Source organism: Garra rufa, chromosome 2 (assembly GCF_049309525.1).
Source record: "Garra rufa chromosome 2, GarRuf1.0, whole genome shotgun sequence".
Taxonomy (NCBI): Eukaryota; Metazoa; Chordata; class Actinopteri; order Cypriniformes; family Cyprinidae; genus Garra; species Garra rufa.
Genome location: NC_133362.1, coordinates 72,403,048 through 72,422,474, shown reverse-complemented (window position 1 = coordinate 72,422,474; position 19,427 = coordinate 72,403,048). Strand labels below are relative to the sequence as shown.

Genomic DNA, 19,427 nt, shown 5'->3' with positions numbered 1-19,427 from the left:
TCTGTTCCAGCCAATTACATTTTCATCCCATTCCACAGTCAAATCCCTTTCAAAAAATTCTTTACAATATAAAAACATATGTAAAATCCCCTCCTCTTTCTCCTGGCACACTTTACACATTGCGTTTTGTTCCATCCCTATTTTCTTTAAAATAACCTCAGTAAAAAACACTTTATGTCTTATAAAATATTCCAAACATTCCAATTTTGGAATTCCAAAGAGGAGGGGATTTTACATATGTTTTTATATTGTAAAGAATTTGAGGCCTTTTTAAACAAATGTAAATGTGTAATTAGGGATTTGACTGTGGAATGAGATGAAAATGTAATTGGCTGGAACAGAGTGGTGATGTTGGGGTGGGAAATTATATTTAGCTGAAAAGGATCACTCGGTTGCTTTGTGTCAAACTAAATCACATTATGTCAGCATCACACCGTGTGGTGATGCATTATATGAACCTTTATAGACATAGGCCTACTTTAAGACAACGTTGCACTTATTCAAACAAAGACGAAGACGTTCATCTGCTTCCGCTCTATGACTCTGACTGATGTGCTGAAACGTAAGTTGCCGCTGTTCTCCTCTTACCTGCAACTTTACATCGGACCATTTCTTTTTGAATTCTTTCACAGTGCGATGATCAGACCCCACTGCCTTAACAACGTCAGCTAAACTCTCCCACTCTATTTTTTCTATTTATTTTTTTTTACAAACTTGTAAATAACAGTTTTTCTCCGGTCTACCTCCGATAGGAGCACCTTCAATTCACATTCTGTGAAGTTTCTCTTGCTTGCTTTTTCGTTTGGTTTTGCCAAAGTGGAGTCATTATCATATTTATACGGGGAGGAGGCAGGGATGGGTTTTGCGCTCGTGCATGTGCGCTCAATTTCACGTTAAATCGGATGTACAAAGAGATTATGCGTGGAATTCTTATTATTATTTACTATTTTTATTTTTGGTCTATTTATGCTTACATATGTGTATTTTTCTTATTCTAAATTTTTATTGTCTGTGCGTCTCTGAGTACTGGAAGCTAATAACACTGAAACAAATTCCTTGTATACGCAAGCATACTTGGCAATAAAGCTCTTTCTGATTCTGATTCCAAAACTCCTGTTCTACTCCTGGTGGCCCCCTTCCTGTGGAGTGGAGGTCCATCTCTAAGTTTGGATGAGCATGCAGCGTCACTTCTCCAGTCGCAGCCTGAGGAGCTTTCCAAAAGACTTCCCTGGCAGCGGTGGGAATTCATCCCCCGAAGTGACTGGAGCCTTAATCCAGCGACTTAGACCGCTTGGCCACGCTACCTCGTCATGTTGTGTTCCACGGGTCTGTACAACCAGCTGAAGAAAGCGGCTAAGTTTGGATGAGCATGCAGCATCACTTCTCCAGTCGCTTCGCAGCCTCAGGAGCTTTCCAAAAGACTTCCCTGGCAGCAGTGGGATTCAAACCCACGCCCCCAAAGAGACTGGAGCCTTAATCCAGCGCCTTAGACCACTCGGCCACGCTACCTCGTCATGTTGTGCTTCACGGGTCTTTACGACAGGTCAAACGGCCTCCCTAATACTGACTCTGCGGAACGGCTGCAGACTAATCCTGTTTGTGTAAAACAAGCCCGCTCCCAAGCGGGTTAGAGGGCCTCCCTGCCTTGGTTAAAATGGCTGCTGGCAGCGATGGGATTTGAACCCACGCCCCCGAGGAGACTGGAGACTAAATCAAATGCCTTAGACCACTCGGCCACGCAACTCTGGAACATGCACCTTCCTAGGCCCGTTTCTGCCCTCTTCCCCCACCCCAAAGATAGAGAGAACGTCGGCCTCCGGACCTTCTTTGCACTCCTCTGGAGTGCGGGCAAAGAACATTTTTTTTTGCGTAGGCACAATAGTCTTGGCAGGAGTGGGATTCAAACCCACGCTACCCTGGGACATTCACCTTCGTGGGCCCATTTTTTTTTCTTGTCGCGCTTCGCCGCAAGCTGATGCCTTGTAATTTGCCGCCGTAAAGGCATCCTTTATACAGGGGTATGCAGTCCTACTCCTGGTGGCCCCCTTCCTGTGGAGTGGAGGTCAGCATCAAGCAGGCTCCTGCTGCAGTCTAATCCTGTTTGCTTGAAATAATCCCGCTCCCAAGCGGGTTAGAGGGCCTCCCTGCCTTGGTTAAAATGGCTGCTGGCAGCAATGGGATTTGAACCAACGCCCCCGAGGAGACTGGAGCCTAACTCAAATGCCTTAGACCACTCGGCCACGCTACCTTGTCATGGTGTGTTCCACGGGTCTTTACGACAGGTCAAACGACCTCCCTAATACTGACTCTGCGAAGCGGCTCCAGTCTAATTCTGTTTGCATAAAACAAGCCTGCTCTCAAGCGGGTTAGAGGGCCTCCCTGCCTTGGCTAAAATGGCTGCTGGCAGCGATGGGATTCTAACCCACGCCCCCGAAGAGACTGGAGCCTAAATCCAGCGCCTTAGACCACTCGGCCACGCTACCCTGGGATTTACACTTTCGTGGGCCGTTTTCTGCCCTCTTCCCCCGCCCCAAATATAGAGAGAACGTCGGCCGCCGGACCTTCTATGCAAAGCCTCTGGAATGCGGGCAAAATACTTTTTTTTTTTTGTACGCACAATAGCCTTCCAAAACTCTGTCTGGCCAACAGTGGGATTCAAACCCACGCCCCCGAAGAGACTGGAGCCTAAATCCAGCGCCTTAGACCACTCGGCCACGCTACCTTGGCACATATACCTTCGTGGGCCTTTTTTTTTTTTTTCGCGCTTCGCCGCAAGCTGATGCCTTGTAATTCGCCGCCGTAAAGGCATCCTTTATACAGGGTATGCAGTCCTACTCCTGGTGGCCCCCTTCCTGTGGAGTGGAGGTCAGCATCAAGCAGGCTTCTGATTGGTTAATGCGGCGCGAATTGACGCAGAAGTTCCGATTTTTCACCTCGGGCAGCAGACGCGAATTCTTGTCAGACGCGTGATTCACAAAAAAGCACAATTCGCGCTTAACGCACCTAACGCGCCAGATGCTCAATTCGCGCGAACTAGACACTCGGACCAGACGCATATTCCCGTTTGGTGTGAACGTAGCATTGGACCGCGCGACCATGCTACCTCGTCGGGTTGCGCTCCAAGGGTCTCTTCGACAGGTGGAACGGCCTCCCTAATACTTACTCTGCAGAACTGCTGCAGTCTGATCCTGTTTGCGTGAAATATTCCCGCTGCCAAGCGGGTTAGAGGGCCTAAGAGTTTCACCGCTCTGTATTTGCTCTGGAGAGCAGAACAGTGGTGTAGGGATCATCGTCGCTGTATTTGGGTTGCGCTTCGCCACAAGCTGGTGCCTTGTAATTTGCCGCCGTAAAGGCATCCTTAATACAGGGTATGCAGTCCTACTCCTGGTGGCCCCCTTCCTGTGGAGTGGAGGTCCATCTCTGATCAAGCACACCTGAATCCGCTAATCAAGGCCTTTGGGGCTTATGTGAAAACGATAGCCAGCTGTGTTGCATTTAAAATCAAAATGATCAGGCAGCTGTTATTTCACCCAAAACATTCCATGAGTTACATTGGCTGTCTCCATTCTTGTAGACTACTCATTGTTTTTCATTAATATAATTTTCAAATTCGTTGAGTTGTTTGTTTGTTTTTTATTGCACCTCTCCTATGATTGTAAATTATTGGTGTGCCTCTGTTGGAATGGAGCAGAGGCTGGGACAAGCTTCCAGCACTGACTTTGCTAAATTGCAAAGAATGCGAAAGCGGCTAAGTTTGGATGAGCATGCAGCGTCACTTCTCCAGTCGCTTAGCAGCGTCAGAAGCTTTCCAAAAGACTTCTCTGGCAGCGGTGGGATTCGAACCCGCGCCCCCGAAGAGACTGGAGCCTTAATCCAGCGCCTTAGACCGCTCGGCCACGCTACCTTGTCACGGTGTGTTCCACGGGTCTTTACGACAGGTCAAACGACCTCCCTAATACTGACTCTGCGGAACAGCTCCAGTCTAATTCTGTTTGCATAAAACAAGCCTGCTCCCAAGCGGGTTAGAGGGCCTCCCTGCCTTGGTTAAAATGGCTACTGGCAGCGATGGGATTCGAACCCACGCCCCCGAAGAGACTGGAGCTTAAATCCAGCGCCTTAGACCACTCTGCCACGCTACCTTGGGATTTGCACTTTCGTGGGCCGTTTTCTGCCCTCTTCCCCCGCCCCAAATATAGAGAGAACGTCGGCCGCCAGACCTTCTATGCAAAGCCTCTGGAATGCGGGCAAAGAACGTTTTTTTTTTTTGTATGCACAATAGCCTTCCAAAACTCTGTCTGGGCAGCAGTGGGATTCAAACCCACACCCCTGAAGAGACTGGAGCCTTAATCCAGCGCCTTATGCTACGTTCACACCAAACGCAAATACACGTCTAACTTCGCGCCTGCCGCTACTATTTATACACGTGACCACTTTGTGTTCATTCGCCCGTCAAGAGCGAAATGGACGCGCATAAAAACAAAAGTTTGAAGCGAAATTTACGCACGTCAGATGCGAAAGTTTCAAAAAGTTTCGAACCCCGTTGGCAGCCATCTTTTTACAAGATGTCTGTTGTTGATCGGTCATTTATCGAGAGTGTCACCGCTCTGTATTTGCTCTGGAGAGCAGAACAGCGGTGTAGGGATCATCGTCGCTGTATTTGGGTTGCGCTTCGCCACAAGCTGATGCCTTGTAATTCGTCGCCGTAAAGGCATCCTTAATACAGGGTATGCAGTCCTACTCCTGGTGGCCCCCTTCCTGTGGAGTGGAGGTCCATCTCTGATCAAGCACACCTGAATCCGCTAATCAAGGCCTTTGGGGCTTATGTGAAAACGATAGCCAGCTGTGTTGCATTTAAAATCAAAATGATCAGGCAGCTGTTATTTCACCAAAAACTTTCCATGAGTGACATTGGCTGTCTCCATTCTTGTAGACTACTCATTGTTTTTCATTAATATAATTTTCAAATTCGTTGAGTTGTTTGTTTGTTTTTTATTGCACCTCTCCTATGATTGTAAATTATTGGTGTGCCTCTGTTGGAATGGAGCAGAGGCTGGGACAAGCTTCCAGCACTGACTTTTCTAAATGGCAAAGAATGCGAAAGCAGCTAAGTTTGGATGAGCATGCAGCGTCACTTCTCCAGTCGCTTAGCAGCCTCAGAAGCTTTCCAAAAGACTTCCCTGGCAGCGGTGGGATTCGAACCCACGCCCCCGAAGAGACTGGAGCCTTAATCCAGCGCCTTAGACCGCTCGGCCACGCTACCTAGTCATGGTGTGTTCCACGGGTCTTTACGACAGGTCAAACGACCTCCCTAATAGTGACTCTGCGGAACGGCTCCAGTCTAATTCTGTTTGCATAAAACAAGCCTGCTCCCAAGTGGGTTAGAGGGCCTCCCTGCCTTGGTTAAAATGGCTGCTGGCAGCGATGGGATTCGAACCCACGCCCCCGAAGAGACTGGAGCCTAAATCCAGCGCCTTAGACTACTCGGCCACGCTACCCTGGATTTGCACTTTCGTGGGCTCTGTATTTGCGGTGGGATTCGAACCCACGCCCCCGAAGAGACTGGAGCCTTAATCCAGCGCCTTAGACCGCTCGGCCACGCTACCTTGTCATGGTGTGTTCCACGGGTCTTTACGCCAGGTCAAACGACCTCCCTAATGGTGACTCTGCGGAACGGCTCCAGTCTAATCCTGTTTGCGTAAAACAAGTGAACCCACGCCCCCAAGGAGAGTGGAGCCTAAATCGAACGCCTTAGACCTCTCGGCCACACTACCCTGGAATGTTCACCTTCGTGGGCCCTTTTCTGCCCTCTTCCCCCACCCCAAAGATAGAGAAAACGTCGGCCGCCGGACCTTCTTTGCAAAGCCTCTGGAGTTGGGGAAAAGAACGTTTTTTTTTGTGTGTAGGCACAAAAGCCTTCCGAAACTCTCTCTTGGCAGTAGTGGGATTCAAACCCACTCCCCCGAAGAGACTGGAGCCTTAATCCAGCACCTTAGACCACTCGGCCACGCTACCCTGGCACATACACCTTCGTGGGCCTTTTTTTTTCTTGTCGCGCTTCGCCGCAAGCTGATGCCTTGTAATTCGCCGCCGTAAAGGCATCCTTTATACAGGGGTATGCAGTCCTACTCCTGGTGGCCCCCTTCCTGTGGAGTGGAGGTCAGCATCAAGCAGGCTTCTGATTGGTTAATGCGGCGCGAATTGACGCAGAAGTTCCGATTTTTCACCTCGGGCAGCAGACGCGAATTCTTGTCAGACGCGTGATTCACAAAAAAGCACAATTCGCGCTTAACGCACCTAACGCGCCAGATGCTCAATTCGCGCGAACTAGACACTCGGACCAGACGCATATTCCCGTTTGGTGTGAACGTAGCATTGGACCGCGCGACCATGCTACCTCATCGGGTTGCACTCCAAGGGTCTCTTCGACAGGTGGAACGGCCTCCCTAATACTTACTCTGCAGAACTGCTGCAGTCTGATCCTGTTTGCGTGAAATATTCCCACTGCCAAGCAGGTTAGAGGGCCTAAGAGTTTCACTGCTCTGTATTTGCGGAGGGATTCGAACCCACGCCCCCAAAGAGACTGGAGCCTTAATCCAGCGCCTTAGACGGCTCGGCCACGCTACCTTGTCATGGTGTGTTCCACGGGTCTTTACGACAGGTCAAAGGCCTCCCTATTACTGACTCTGCGGAACGGCTCCAGTCTAATTCTGTTTGCATAAAACAAGCCTGCTCCCAAGCGGGTTAGAGGGCCTCCCTGCCTTGGTTAAAATGGCTGCTGGCAGCGATGGGATTCGAACCCACGCCCCCGAAGAGACTGGAGCCTAAATCCAGCGCCTTAGACCACTCGGCCACGCTACCCTGGATTTGCACTTTCGTGGGCCGTTTTCTGCCCTCTTCCCCCGCCCCAAATATAGAGAGAACGTCGGCCGCCGGACCTTCTATGCAAAGCCTCTGGAATGCGGGCAAAGAACGTTTTTTTTTTACGTACGCACAATAGCCTTCCAAAACTCTGTCTGGGCAGCAGTGGGATTCAAACCCACACCCCCGAAGAGACTGGAGCCTTAATCCAGCGCCTTATGCTACGTTCACACCAAACGCGAATAAGCGTCTAAATTCGCGCCTGCCGCTTCTATTTATACGCGTGACCACTTTGTGTTCATTCGCCTGTCAAGAGCGAAATGGACGCGCATAAAAACAAAAGTTTGAAGCGAAATTTACGCGCGTCAGGTGCGTCAGAAGCGAAAGTTTCTAAAAGTTTCGAACCCCGTTGGCAGCCATCTTTTTACAAGAAGTTGTTGATCGGTCATTTATCGAGAGTTTCACCGCTCTGTATTTGCTCTGGAGAGCAGAACAGCGGTGTAGGGATCATCGTCGCTGTATTTGGGTTGCGCTTCGCCACAAGCTGATGCCTTGTAATTCGCCGCCGTAAAGAAATCCTTAATACAGGGTATGCAGTTCTACACTCAAAAAAATAATTCGGTCTAAAAATAAACTTTATGTAATTCAATTAAATGCTAATTTTCCATGTATTTGGATTACATAGTTTTAATTTAAACATATTAATAAACTTAATGTGATTCATATGCATCAGTGATACGTGAATGAAACAGGTAAGGTTTATGTAATTATTCCCAGTGTTAAACAAGCACTGCTCAGTGTTCATGTGTTTCCATACTACAGAGTGTTCAAGTAGCATTGACACAGTGTTGGAGTTAATGAGATCATTATGTGATGATTGATCATTAATGATGAACACCTGATGAATCATCAATGGAAAGAGAAACACAAGAACTACAGCTGACTTCAACCACAGCCTTAGAGGAAATCTACTCAAATAAAACAATACATTAAACCTCTCAAGATCTGATTCAACAACTCCACAAACAGATTGACCAGCTTCACTCATTACTAACCAGATTGACTTCTGTCAGACTTCTAGAGAAGCTCTTATTGAGAACTAACAAACGTGTAGATGTTTTGTTTCATGTGAAATCACCATCAATGAGAGCAGGGGTTCCTTTGGTTGGGATCTTGACCCGTCACATGCTGGTGTCAATGGGGGTAGCTTTAATTGTGTAAAAATAAAACACATGAAGCGTAGCCACCAAAGTCAAAGAAGAAAAAAAGTTAGTCAATCCTCCAGATTCTTTCAAAGTCCAGATTTGATGGGTGTTGTGTTGTTATAGCAGTCTCTATAGCTTCATAAGTAACTGTTTTTCATAAGTCACGAAGATTAGATACTTTGTATTTCATTTTGTGCTCAAAAAGTTTTCATCTGTATAACCTTCAAATCAAAAAACATCAAGAATCTGTATATGAATCTCAACAATGGTGACGGTCAACAATATGTGTCATGTTGCAATGCATGCTGGGTACAAGTTTGGTAAAAGACCCTCCCATGTATCCCAGCATGCATTGCAACATGAATAAACAATGCAGTGGAATTGTCAGATTATTTTTATTTTACTCTTAAAAAATTGTTTTTATGCTTCCTTTTTTGTTGAGACTTTTTAATAGCTTGTTTTAAGATGTTCAGAGATGTATCTGAACATTTTGTTGATTATCACCATTGTTGAGATTCATATGCTGATTCATTATGTCTGTGGTCTTTAGAAAGAAACAGATGAAAACCTTTAGCAAACAATGTATGATAAAATGATTCAGCTAATATGATTTATACAACACATAAATGTAAAGCTGTAAGTAGGCCTAATATTAAAGAAACACAACATCCATCTATGCAACAAATAAACTACAAAAGAAATTAACACACTAACAGATCCCCCTACTTTTTTTTTTTTTACACTTTGTTGGCCAAGCTCAACATGTTTGATTTAAGTACAACAAAAGCTATCAGCACAACATTAAACCTAGCATGTGACGGGTCAAGATCCCAACCAAAGGAAACCCTGCTCTCATTGATGGTGATTTCACATGAAACAAAACATCTACACGTTTGTTAGTTCACAATAAGAGCTTCTCTAGAAGTCTGACAGAAGACAATCTGGTTAGTAATGAGTGAAGCTGGTCAATCTGTTTGTGGAGTTGTTGAATCAGATCTTGAGAGGTTTAATGTATTGTTTTATTTGAGTTGATTTCCTCTAAGGCTGTGGTTGAAGTCAGCTGTAGTTCTTGTGTTTCTCTTTCCATTGATGATTCAGCAGGTGTTCATCATTAATGATCAATCATCACATAATGATCTCATTAACTCCAACACTGTGTCAATGCTACTTGAACACTCTGTAGTGTGGAAACACATGAACACTGAGCAGTGCTTGTTTAACACTGGGAATAATTACATAAACCTTACCTGTTTCATTCACGTATCACTGATGCATATGAATCACATTAAGTTTATTAATATGTTTATATTAAAACTATGTAATCCAAATACATGGAAAATTAGCATTTAATTGAATTACATAAAGTTTATTTTTAGACCTAATTATTTTTTTGAGTGTACTCCTGGTGGCCCCCTTCCTGTGGAGTGGAGGTCCATCTCTGATCAAGCACACCTGAATCCGCTAATCAAGGCCTTTGGGGCTTATGTGAAAACGATAGCCAGCTGTGTTGCATTTAAAATCTAAATGATCAGGCAGCTGTTATTTCACCAAAAACTTTTCATGAGTTACATTGGCTGTCTCCATTCTTGTAGACTACTCATTGTTTTTCATTAATATAATTTTCAAATTCGTTGAGTTGTTTGTTTGTTTTTTTATTGCACCTCTCCTATGATTGTAAATTATTGGTGTGCCTCTGTTGGAATGGAGCAGAGACTGGGACAAGCTTCCAGCACTGACTTTGCTAAATTGCAAAGAATGCGAAAGCGGCTAAGTTTGGATGAGCATGCAGCGTCACTTCTCCAGTCGCTTAGCAGCCTCAGAAGCTTTCCAAAAGACTTCTCTGGCAGCAGTGGGATTCGAACCCACGCCCCCGAAGAGACTGGAGCCTTAATCCAGCGCCTTAGACCGCTCGGCCACGCTACCTTGACTTGGTGTGTTCCACGGGTCTTTACGACAGGTCAAACGACCTCCCTAATACTGACTCTGCGGAGCGGCTCCAGTCTAATTCTGTTTGCATAAAACAAGCCTGCTCTCAAGCGGGTTAGAGGGCCTCCCTGCCTTGGCTAAAATGGCTGCTGGCAGCGATGGGATTCGAACCCACGCCCCCGAAGAGACTGGAGCCTAAACCCAGCACCTTAGACCACTCGGCCACACTACCCTGGGATTTGCACTTTCGAGGGCCGTTTTCTGCCCTCTTCCCCTGCCCCAAATATAGAGAGAACGTCGGCCGCCGGACCTTCTATGCAAAGCCTCTGGAATGCGGGCAAAATACTTTTTTTTTTGTACGCACAATAGCCTTCCAAAACTCTGTCTGGCCAGCAGTGGGATTCAAACCCACACCCCCGAAGAGACTGGAGCCTTAATCCAGCGCCTTATGCTACGTTTTTTTTTTTTATTAGAAAAATATTCCATAATATACATTATATACATTTACAAACATCTTTTAAACATCAGCTCAGAATCATATTCAAAGTTATTTACAATTATTTTAAGTTTTAGCTCACTATGACATGTATTACTGAAAACAACATGTAAAGAGCAACAATTATTCAGGCAAATCCATTTTCAATCCCTCTCGAGTATACATAATGTAAGGATTATTATACATAAAATTCTTGCAAAACACAGCCTCATTCTCTTCCATTTTAAAATATTCATCAACAGTTCTAAAATATTGTTCCAGTTTTCTTTTATACATTTTCCAGACATCAATGTTTGCACGTTTGTTTTTCACAATGTTTCTCCTTTCCCAAATTGCCTTTCTTGCAACAGATAAAAACAGATTTACAAGCTTTGTTTTACTTCCATTGAAACCAAATAAAAATATTTTACACCATTCTGACTCCTCCTCAATTTCCTCTGTTCTACTTGTCATCATCCTTTTCATCATTTCTTTTAACTTTCCCATAAAGTTGTTTAATTTAACACATTTTAAAAACAAGTGCATAATACTTTCATTTTCTAGTTCACATACTTTACATAGTGCGTTATCACTACTGCCAATTTGTGCCAATTTTGTTTCAGTAAAAATGACATTGTGTCTGATAAAATAGTCCAAAGATTCAAGGTTTGCGTCTAAGTATTTCCACTTTAAATTTTTCCAGATTCTCTCCTCATCTATTACCACAAAGATTTTTTTCCAAAATTGTTCCGCAACTGGTCTTTTACACACTTTATTTCTAAAACATATGTAAAAATCTTTCAGAACACATTCTTGAAAGTCTTTCTCTTTTCCCTTTAAAAGCACTTTCACATTATCATTGCTTTCATCCTTTTTTTCAATTTTCTCAATCCATTCTTTAGGTATTGCCCTTTTCACTATTTCAAATTGTTTCTCTAGAGTTTCTCTTCTAATGTCTTCCCCAATCTCATGCACAGCATCCACAATTACTTGGCTTGGTAAAAAACCCTCTTTAATCTCGTATAAAACATCCTTAACTTGTCGTACACCTGCTTCCAACCAATATTTAAAATATACTTCTTTCTCCTGAGTTAAAATGTTAGCATTTAAAAACAAAGGTTGATTCAATAACATTTTTCTTCCTTCAGGTTTAAAATCAATAAAATTGAAAAACTCTGTCCATGCTTGTAAAACTTCTCTATAAAAATCATGAATCCCATTCATCATGCTTTGCTTCAGTTTCATCCATAAGATATCATCATTCATATTAAAACCCCCACATTTGTTAAGATAAAACCTCATTACATGCTTCCATTCTGCTATAAAATCCTTGTTTAAATACCTTTTCACCACTTTGACTCTCATGCTTTTCTTTCTTGTCTCTGGGTCTATCAATCCTATACCCCCTTTATCCGTTGACCCTATTAAAACATTGTACCCAATTCTTGGTGGTTTCCCTTCCCAGATAAAATTCAAAACACATTGTTTTACTCTTTGCGCTTGCCATCGATCCATAGGGATAACACCCAACACATACCACATTTTTGACAGCATCAATGTATTTACGATTAGTACCTTTCCTTTCAGATTTACTCTCCTCTGTTTCCACCATTCCAACCTCCTTTCCATTTCTCCAATTATTTTGTCCCACATTATCTCCTTAACTCTTTTTCCATTTTCTCCAAATGTTATCCCTAGAATCTTTATTTCTTGCTGGTCTTTGAAGTTAAAAACATCAGGTAACATACACGCATTCCCTATTCTCATGGCCACAGTTTTTTCCATATTTACTTTAGCACCTGATCCCTTACAATATCTTTGAATAATTTTCATTGCATTTGCCACACTTTTAATATCTTTTAAAATCAATGTAGTATCGTCTGCGTACTGGTAAATTTTCTGTTCTTCTTCCACTTCCCCAATTTTAATTCCATTTATTTCTTTGTCTTTTATTATAGCTAAGCCCAGAGCTTCAGTCACTAGACTGTACAGTTGCGCAGAAAGTGGACATCCCTGTTTTATAGACCTTGTTACATTAAAACATTCTGTGATAAAACCATTACATTTGATACGACTAGTAGTTCCATTATACAAACACTTAATCCATTTTAAAAACCTATCCCCAAAACCAACCTTCTTTAAAACCCCAAATAAAAAATTGTGTTCAACTCTGTCAAATGCTTTCTCAAAATCCACACTTATTACATATCCCTCTTTTTTCTCTTCTTTCATATACTGTATTACATCTCTTATACTGCTGATTATGTCTGTAATGTCTTTCCCTTTCACTCCATATGCCTGACTTGTTTTAATAATATTCGGTAAAACCTTTTTGAGTCTATTTGCTAAAACCTTAGCTAAAACCTTGAAATCTGAGTTTAGCATTGTTAGGGGTCTAAAATTCCTCAAATCATTTTTCTTACCCTTTTTCTTGTATATTAATTTAACTAAACCAACTCTCATTAAATGTGTTGCTTCTTTCTTTTTAAAAATCTCATCAAAAATTTCCTTTAAAATTGGTGCTAAAACATCTTTAAAAACTTTATAAAATTCAGATACAAGTCCATCTAAACCTGGACTTTTTCCATTATTTAACTGCATTATAGCTTCCTTAATTTCTTCTATTTGTAGTTCTTCATCACAAATATTTTTATCATCTTCTGTTACTCTTCCCTCAATCTGGTCAAATAAAAATTGTTCTTCTTTTTCGTTTATTTCCCCTTTTTTGAAAAGGCCTTCATAAAAGTCCCTAACTTCCTTCAGAATGTCCTGTTTCTTTTATTACCTCTCCATTTTCTTTTTTTAATTCTCTTATCATTTCTCCATTAGCCTTACCTTTTTCTAAACTGAAAAAGAACTTTGTACATTTTTCTCCATCTACGGTAAATTTTGCTCTGCTTCTGACCATTGCACCTCTACATTTAGTTTCCTCTATGTTTCGTAATTCCTCCTCTAAAATCAGTATTCTCTCTACATCTACCTTTTCTTGATTTAATCTCTCATTTAATTCTTTTCTTATCTCCGCTTCTTTATATGTTTTTGCTTTTTGTATTGCTTTACTAATATTAATAGTATACTTTTTAATTGCATATTTTGTATTATCCCACCATATTCGTTTATCTTCCTGATACATGTCATTGTGTTTTTCAGCATTTATTATATCCACTATTGCTCTCCTATAAGATTCTTTTTTAAGAATTTCTGTATTCATAATCCATATCCCTTTTCCTCTTTCTGTTTCATTAAAATCAATCTTCACAAATAAAAACTTGTGGTCACTCATCGCTGTTTCTTTATAGTAAACACTTTGTATAAAATCACCCAGTTTTCTCTTACATAACATAAAATCAATTCTACTTTGCTTTAAAATACCATCTACTAATTGTCTTCTTGAATACTCTCTTACTCCCTCATTTCTTGCTCTCCATATGTCTACTACTTCATGCTCAGCCATTAATTTCTCCAACTCTTTTCTCCCACTGTCATTTTTAAAGACCATTCCATTCGCTAAATCAATTCTATTAAAAACAGTATTAAAATCACCAATTAAAATAGTTTCTCCCCATGAATTCATTAGCCCTTTTATCCTGTTAAAGAAATCTTTCTTTTCTTTTCCTGCTCCTGGAGCATGAATGTTACATAAAGTCATATTATTTTCTTTAATTCTTATGGCTAAACATTTCCCCTCTTTGTCGTTATATACTTCTTCAACATTATTCTTATATCTTTTTTGACTAAAATAGCAACTCCTCTTCCCATCCTTCCATCTCCATTATTATAAAATATATGCCCTGGCCATTTCCTTTTAAAATCATCCATTATACCATCTTTCCAGTTTGTCTCTTGTAAAAATATTAAGTTTTGTTTTTTACACAGCTCCTTAACCTTTTCAAATTTCCAAACATTCATCAAGCCTCTTACATTAAAAGTAACACAATTAAAAACCATTAAAAGAATAAATAAAATTAAAATTAAATACTTAGAACACATTATTCACTTTCCCCTCCTTCCAAACTCCTTAACACATTATACATATTTGCTTTAGTCTTTTTCCTAACATTGTCCAAATTTGGCTTTACCTTCAGTGTTCTTCTTCTTATATGCCCTTTTATACCTCTGTCCATAGTGTCCATCTTTGCTTCTTCTTCACACTCCATTTCTTTGTTTTGCTCCAATTTTCCCTGTCCATCTCCCTCCATATCTGAAAGTTCCATCTCCATCATTTGATTTTCTCCCTCCTTCTTTTCTCCATCTTCATTAAAATCCCCAGCTTTTTGTCCATTTCTCATTATATGCTCCATTTCTCCTTGTTGTAGTCCTTGTTCCTCCTGTGCTCCATCCAGTTGTGCATCATCCTCATTGTTTCCTTCTTGCACCTGTCTGTCCACCTGTTGTTCCTTTCCTCCTTCCTCCCCCTCCATCCAACATTCACATTTATCTAAAATCTCTTCACACTCCGGGCACCTGACAGCACTGCACTCTCGTGCAAAGTGTCCCCTTTCTCCACATTTATAGCACTTAAAATTGGGGCAATCCTTCAGCATGTGATCCGGGCTCATGCACAGCCTACAAGTTTTCACTTGCTGACTGTGCATCACCCGGAAATGCTGTACCCCTTCGGCTGTCTCCAGCCTAGTACTATATGGTAGTGACGCCACATCCTTAGGGAACCTCACTCTTAGGAACCTTGTTCCATCCTCTATATCTGTGCCCGGGTAACATCTCCTTTTTATTTTTGTAATGGGCTCAACACCCCATCCTTCCAATTTTTCTATAATTTTACTATTTTCTAGGTAGACAGGCAGGTGCAAGAAGGAAACAACATAGTCTCTGCTATGTAATTTTTTCACTTCACAATCAGTTCCTTTTATCTTCAGTCCTTCCAACAGTTTCTCACACTCTTCCTCCTTTTCCATTGTTAGTTCATACTCCCTCCCTTGTCGTGGTCTTAAAGCCAAAATTTTCCCATGTCCACATTGTTCTGTTACTGCATTTATGACATCCTCCGCCCTCACGTTGTTCACATTTTCAACATGTACAATTAGCGTAGCCTCTTTCAAATATTTCCTTTCAAAAGCCTTATTCCTTACATTTTCGTTTCCTGCTCGTTGTCGTATATCCAGTCCGTTGCCATTCATCTCACGCCTTCCTCCTGCCTGTCCATTGTCCATCGCCTTGCCTGTTCCTCCTGCCAGTCCATTGTCATATGCCGTGCTTCTTTCTCCTCCTAATCCATTATCAATTTCCTTTCGCCGTCCTCCTGCCAGTCCATTATTCATATCCGCTCGAGTTTCTCCTGCCGCAGCCAAGTTTGTTACCATGCATCCGTCCGCCATTTTTAACACAAACAACCCAAAAAAACGAGTACTAAATTAAACAAACAAACTGTTCCCCCCAAACAGCTGTATAAGAGAGCAGCATGACAAACAAAGGACAGTCACCAAACTGTTGGATTGAGGAGTTGCCAATTTTAGAGCTCACCTTTCCATTCACCACCTGCAAACTTTGGATTACACTTTCTGTGGATTGTATATACACTGGTGGACACTCACATTGGACTTATCAACACACTGGGATTCTTGGACTGTTTTTAGGGTATGGACAAATGAACTGTATTCTTTTAACAGCGTTTACCTAGTTTTATCGTGTTGTTTTAAAGTCTTTTACGTGAACCTTGTAAATAAACCAAATCTATTTAAACCAATCTTCTTTTATGTCTCATTCTTTTAACCACTAGTCATCTCTCACAGTTAAATCTGACCCCATTTTAGTCTTGTAACTCGGCTGATAAGGCCGATTGTTACACTTGGATGGGAGACCGCCTGGGAATACCAGGTGCTGTAAGCTTTTGCCTTTTCTTCACTATTTATATAATATGCTGGCTTTTACGGAGGCTGATCTTTAAATAGCCCACTTTTTGGAGCAGCCCTCGCTTACGGCCATACCGCGCTGAGAGCGCCCGATCTCGTCTGATCTCGGAAGCTAAGCAGCGTCGGGCCTTGTTAGTACTTGGATGGGAGACCGCCTGGGAATACCAGGTGCTGTAAGCTTTTGCCTTTTCTTCACTATTTATATAATATGCTGGCTTTTAGAAAGACGTGTTTTACCGCTCTATTTATTACAATCATTTACATGTATTATAGAGTTTTAAGTGTTTTACATGTTTTTTAGGCCATTTTATTACTCTTAACATTTTAAGTGTGTTTGTGTCTTTAATAAATGGATGGTTGGCCTGGCATGTGACTAGACACATGACAGGAAGCAGGAAGTACAACTGTATAAGAGAGCAGCATGACAAACAAAGGACAGTCACCAAACTGTTGGATTGAGGAGTTGCATATTTTAGAGCTCACCTTTCCATTCACCACCTGCAAACTTTGGATTACACTTTCTGTGGATTGTATATACACTGGTGGACACTCACATTGGACTTATCAACACACTGGGATTCTTGGACTGTTTTTAGGGTATGGACAAATGAACTGTATTCTTTTAACAGCGTTTACCTAGTTTTATCGTGTTGTTTTAAAGTCTTTTACGTGAACCTTGTAAATAAACCAAATCTATTTAAACCAATCTTCTTTTATGTCTCATTCTTTTAACCACTAGTCATCTCTCACAGTTAAATCTGACCCCATTTTAGTCTTGTAACTCGGCTGATAAGGCCGATTGTTACACTTGGATGGGAGACCGCCTGGGAATACCAGGTGCTGTAAGCTTTTGCCTTTTCTTCACTATTTATATAATATGCTGGCTTTTACGGAGGCTGATCTTTAAATAGCCCACTTTTTGGAGCAGCCCTCGCTTACGGCCATACCGCGCTGAGAGCGCCCGATCTCGTCTGATCTCGGAAGCTAAGCAGCGTTGGGCCTGGTTAGTACTTGGATGGTTAAGCAACCCTACACATGCCCTCAGTGCGGGAAGAAGTTTAATTATAAAGGAGAATTTGAAGGACACTTACGAATTCACACTGGAGAGAAGCCTTTCCCCTGCAAACAATGTGGAAGAAGTTTCAACCAAAAAGGAAACCTTAACAGACATATGCGAGTTCACAATGTAGAGAAGCCTTACACCTGCCAACAATGTGGAAGCAGTTTTAAATGGAAAAGAAACCTTGACAGTCACATGAGAGTTCACACTGGAGAGAGCCTTTTCACCTGCCAACAGTGTGGAGTAAGTTTCACTCAAAAAGAAAGCTTTATCAGACACATGAGAATTCACAATGGAGATCATTACATGTGTGATCAGTGTGGAATGAGTTTTGATCAACAAGAAAACCTTGAAGTCCATATGAGAACTCATAGAGAGAAACCCTACACATGCTCTGAGTGTGGAAAGAGTTATTGTCGAAAACAACAATTTAAAGTCCACATGAGAATTCACTCTGGAGAGCAACCCTACACATGCCCTCAGTGCGGAAAGAGGTTTAATCATAAAGCAACCCGTGAAAACCACATGAGAGTTCACACAGGAGAGAAGCCTTTCACCTGCCAGCAATGTGGAAGAAGTTTCAGGCAAAAAGGACACCTTGACCGGCACATGGGAGTTCACACTGGAGAAAAGTCATTTATATGTGGTCACTGCGGAAAGAGTCTCAGAAATAAAGCAACACTTAAATACCACATGAGGTATCACACATGAGAGATCTGTAGTTTTAGGTTATCAGTTTGACAGTCATGTAATAACACCAGAGAGAAGTCTTTGCTGTGCCATCACTCAAACAAGACAATCTTGAGGATCACAGAAGCACCTCTGATAAGTTTCAGAATATCTGAGCAGTGAATTTGGGCTTTGTTTACACCTGGGTTTAAATGTGTTTTGGTTGATTGGATCACAAGTAGACTGTATCTGTATCACAGTTTCTTTTGACCACTTCTCTCCCCATTTTGTCAAGGGGAGGTTAAATGCATGGGATCTTTCAGATCTTCAGATCAAATAAATTGAGAATGGGAGGAATTAAAATTGTAGTGCAATTTACAGAGGAGTAATTGCATTAATAAATGAGTTGAAACAAGCAGATGAGATGTGTAAAAAAAGTTCTTGAGGATGGAGGATTGATGGTAATATGTAATAGTAAAGAGCAGAGGAATAGTGATAAAATTCAAATGGTATATGAGCAATGATTCAAATTTGCAATCAAATGGGAAATAAAATATGGAGGTGTGGAGTAATAACTGGGGTCCCATTAAGTGTGAACATGGGAAAAGTAGAAGAAAATGTAATAGAAGCCGAATACTTACAGATGAGTAGAGAGTGTTTTGTTTTCTCACCTGAGTCATGTTTGTCTTAAGCCCAAGTCATGCTATCTCTGTTGCTGTAGGTACATTTGATTTCATAATGGAATCTTCAATGGTATGCAACATGAGTAATTTTTCATCAGGACGGTTCAGTAACATTTCACCACACCAGAGCAACTCAATCTCAGTGTCGGAAGCATTGTGATGCTGCACCAGAACTAGATGACTGAAGGACTGAATTACCTCTGCTCCTGCAATTTATTTCAGGACTACCATGATGTATTTGTATTTCAAGAACTTTTGTAGCCATACGAAGAGCATAAACTGGTTTTATAAGTGAAGCTGGTAATGCCGTTTTTGAATTAGTTAATTCATTATCCGCTGACGTCTTGATTAGGGATGGGAATTGATAAGATTTTTACGATTCCAATTCCATTTTCGATTCTGCTTAACGATTTGATTCTTTATCGATTCCCTTATCGATTCTCATTTAGAAGAAAAGGGACAACAAATTGTTGATTAGCATCACCATCACCAATGAGAATTTATTAAATAATAAAATAAATATTCTTCTGTAAAATTAACAAAATATAGGCCTATATGAACTCAAAAATAGAACTGTCAGCCAGTGACAAATACAATACAGTGTAAAATGCAACTGAACTGTGCATTTTGCAAATCTGCAACCATCAGCTTGCTATGAAGATTTAACAATTATTTTGCAAA

General features: G+C 41.6%; 1 protein-coding gene and 12 non-coding genes across 13 annotated transcripts in view; 2 read left to right on the top strand and 11 right to left on the bottom strand.

Moving 5' to 3' along the window:
* Nucleotides 1-1,427: 1,427 nt before the first annotated feature.
* trnal-aag (transfer RNA leucine (anticodon AAG)) lies at nt 1,428-1,509 on the bottom strand. Its single transcript has one exon. It is a non-coding gene; the product is annotated as a tRNA-Leu (tRNA).
* Nucleotides 1,510-2,401: 892 nt separating this feature from the next.
* trnal-uag (transfer RNA leucine (anticodon UAG)) lies at nt 2,402-2,483 on the bottom strand. The gene has a single exon. It is a non-coding gene; the product is annotated as a tRNA-Leu (tRNA).
* A 156-nt stretch (nt 2,484-2,639) lies between these two features.
* trnal-uag (transfer RNA leucine (anticodon UAG)) lies at nt 2,640-2,722 on the bottom strand. The gene has a single exon. It is a non-coding gene; the product is annotated as a tRNA-Leu (tRNA).
* A 1,100-nt stretch (nt 2,723-3,822) lies between these two features.
* On the bottom strand, nt 3,823-3,904 carry trnal-aag (transfer RNA leucine (anticodon AAG)). The gene has a single exon. It is a non-coding gene; the product is annotated as a tRNA-Leu (tRNA).
* Nucleotides 3,905-4,057: 153 nt separating this feature from the next.
* trnal-uaa (transfer RNA leucine (anticodon UAA)) lies at nt 4,058-4,139 on the bottom strand. Its single transcript has one exon. It is a non-coding gene; the product is annotated as a tRNA-Leu (tRNA).
* Nucleotides 4,140-5,178: 1,039 nt separating this feature from the next.
* On the bottom strand, nt 5,179-5,260 carry trnal-aag (transfer RNA leucine (anticodon AAG)). The gene has a single exon. It is a non-coding gene; the product is annotated as a tRNA-Leu (tRNA).
* A 153-nt stretch (nt 5,261-5,413) lies between these two features.
* On the bottom strand, nt 5,414-5,495 carry trnal-uag (transfer RNA leucine (anticodon UAG)). Its single transcript has one exon. It is a non-coding gene; the product is annotated as a tRNA-Leu (tRNA).
* A 24-nt stretch (nt 5,496-5,519) lies between these two features.
* On the bottom strand, nt 5,520-5,603 carry trnal-aag (transfer RNA leucine (anticodon AAG)). Its single transcript has one exon. It is a non-coding gene; the product is annotated as a tRNA-Leu (tRNA).
* A 1,173-nt stretch (nt 5,604-6,776) lies between these two features.
* trnal-uag (transfer RNA leucine (anticodon UAG)) lies at nt 6,777-6,858 on the bottom strand. The gene has a single exon. It is a non-coding gene; the product is annotated as a tRNA-Leu (tRNA).
* A 3,046-nt stretch (nt 6,859-9,904) lies between these two features.
* On the bottom strand, nt 9,905-9,986 carry trnal-aag (transfer RNA leucine (anticodon AAG)). The gene has a single exon. It is a non-coding gene; the product is annotated as a tRNA-Leu (tRNA).
* A 153-nt stretch (nt 9,987-10,139) lies between these two features.
* On the bottom strand, nt 10,140-10,221 carry trnal-uag (transfer RNA leucine (anticodon UAG)). Its single transcript has one exon. It is a non-coding gene; the product is annotated as a tRNA-Leu (tRNA).
* A 6,174-nt stretch (nt 10,222-16,395) lies between these two features.
* On the top strand, nt 16,396-16,514 carry LOC141326670 (5S ribosomal RNA). Its single transcript, XR_012354025.1, has one exon. It is a non-coding gene; the product is annotated as a 5S ribosomal RNA (ribosomal RNA).
* A 1,321-nt stretch (nt 16,515-17,835) lies between these two features.
* LOC141326080 (uncharacterized) overlaps nt 17,836-19,427 on the top strand; it is an 80,716-nt gene continuing 79,124 nt past the window's right edge. The window contains exon 1 of the mRNA XM_073834777.1: nt 17,836-18,026. Within this exon, the coding sequence (XP_073690878.1) occupies nt 17,836-18,026 (191 nt within the window). The remainder of the gene's footprint in view (nt 18,027-19,427) is intronic.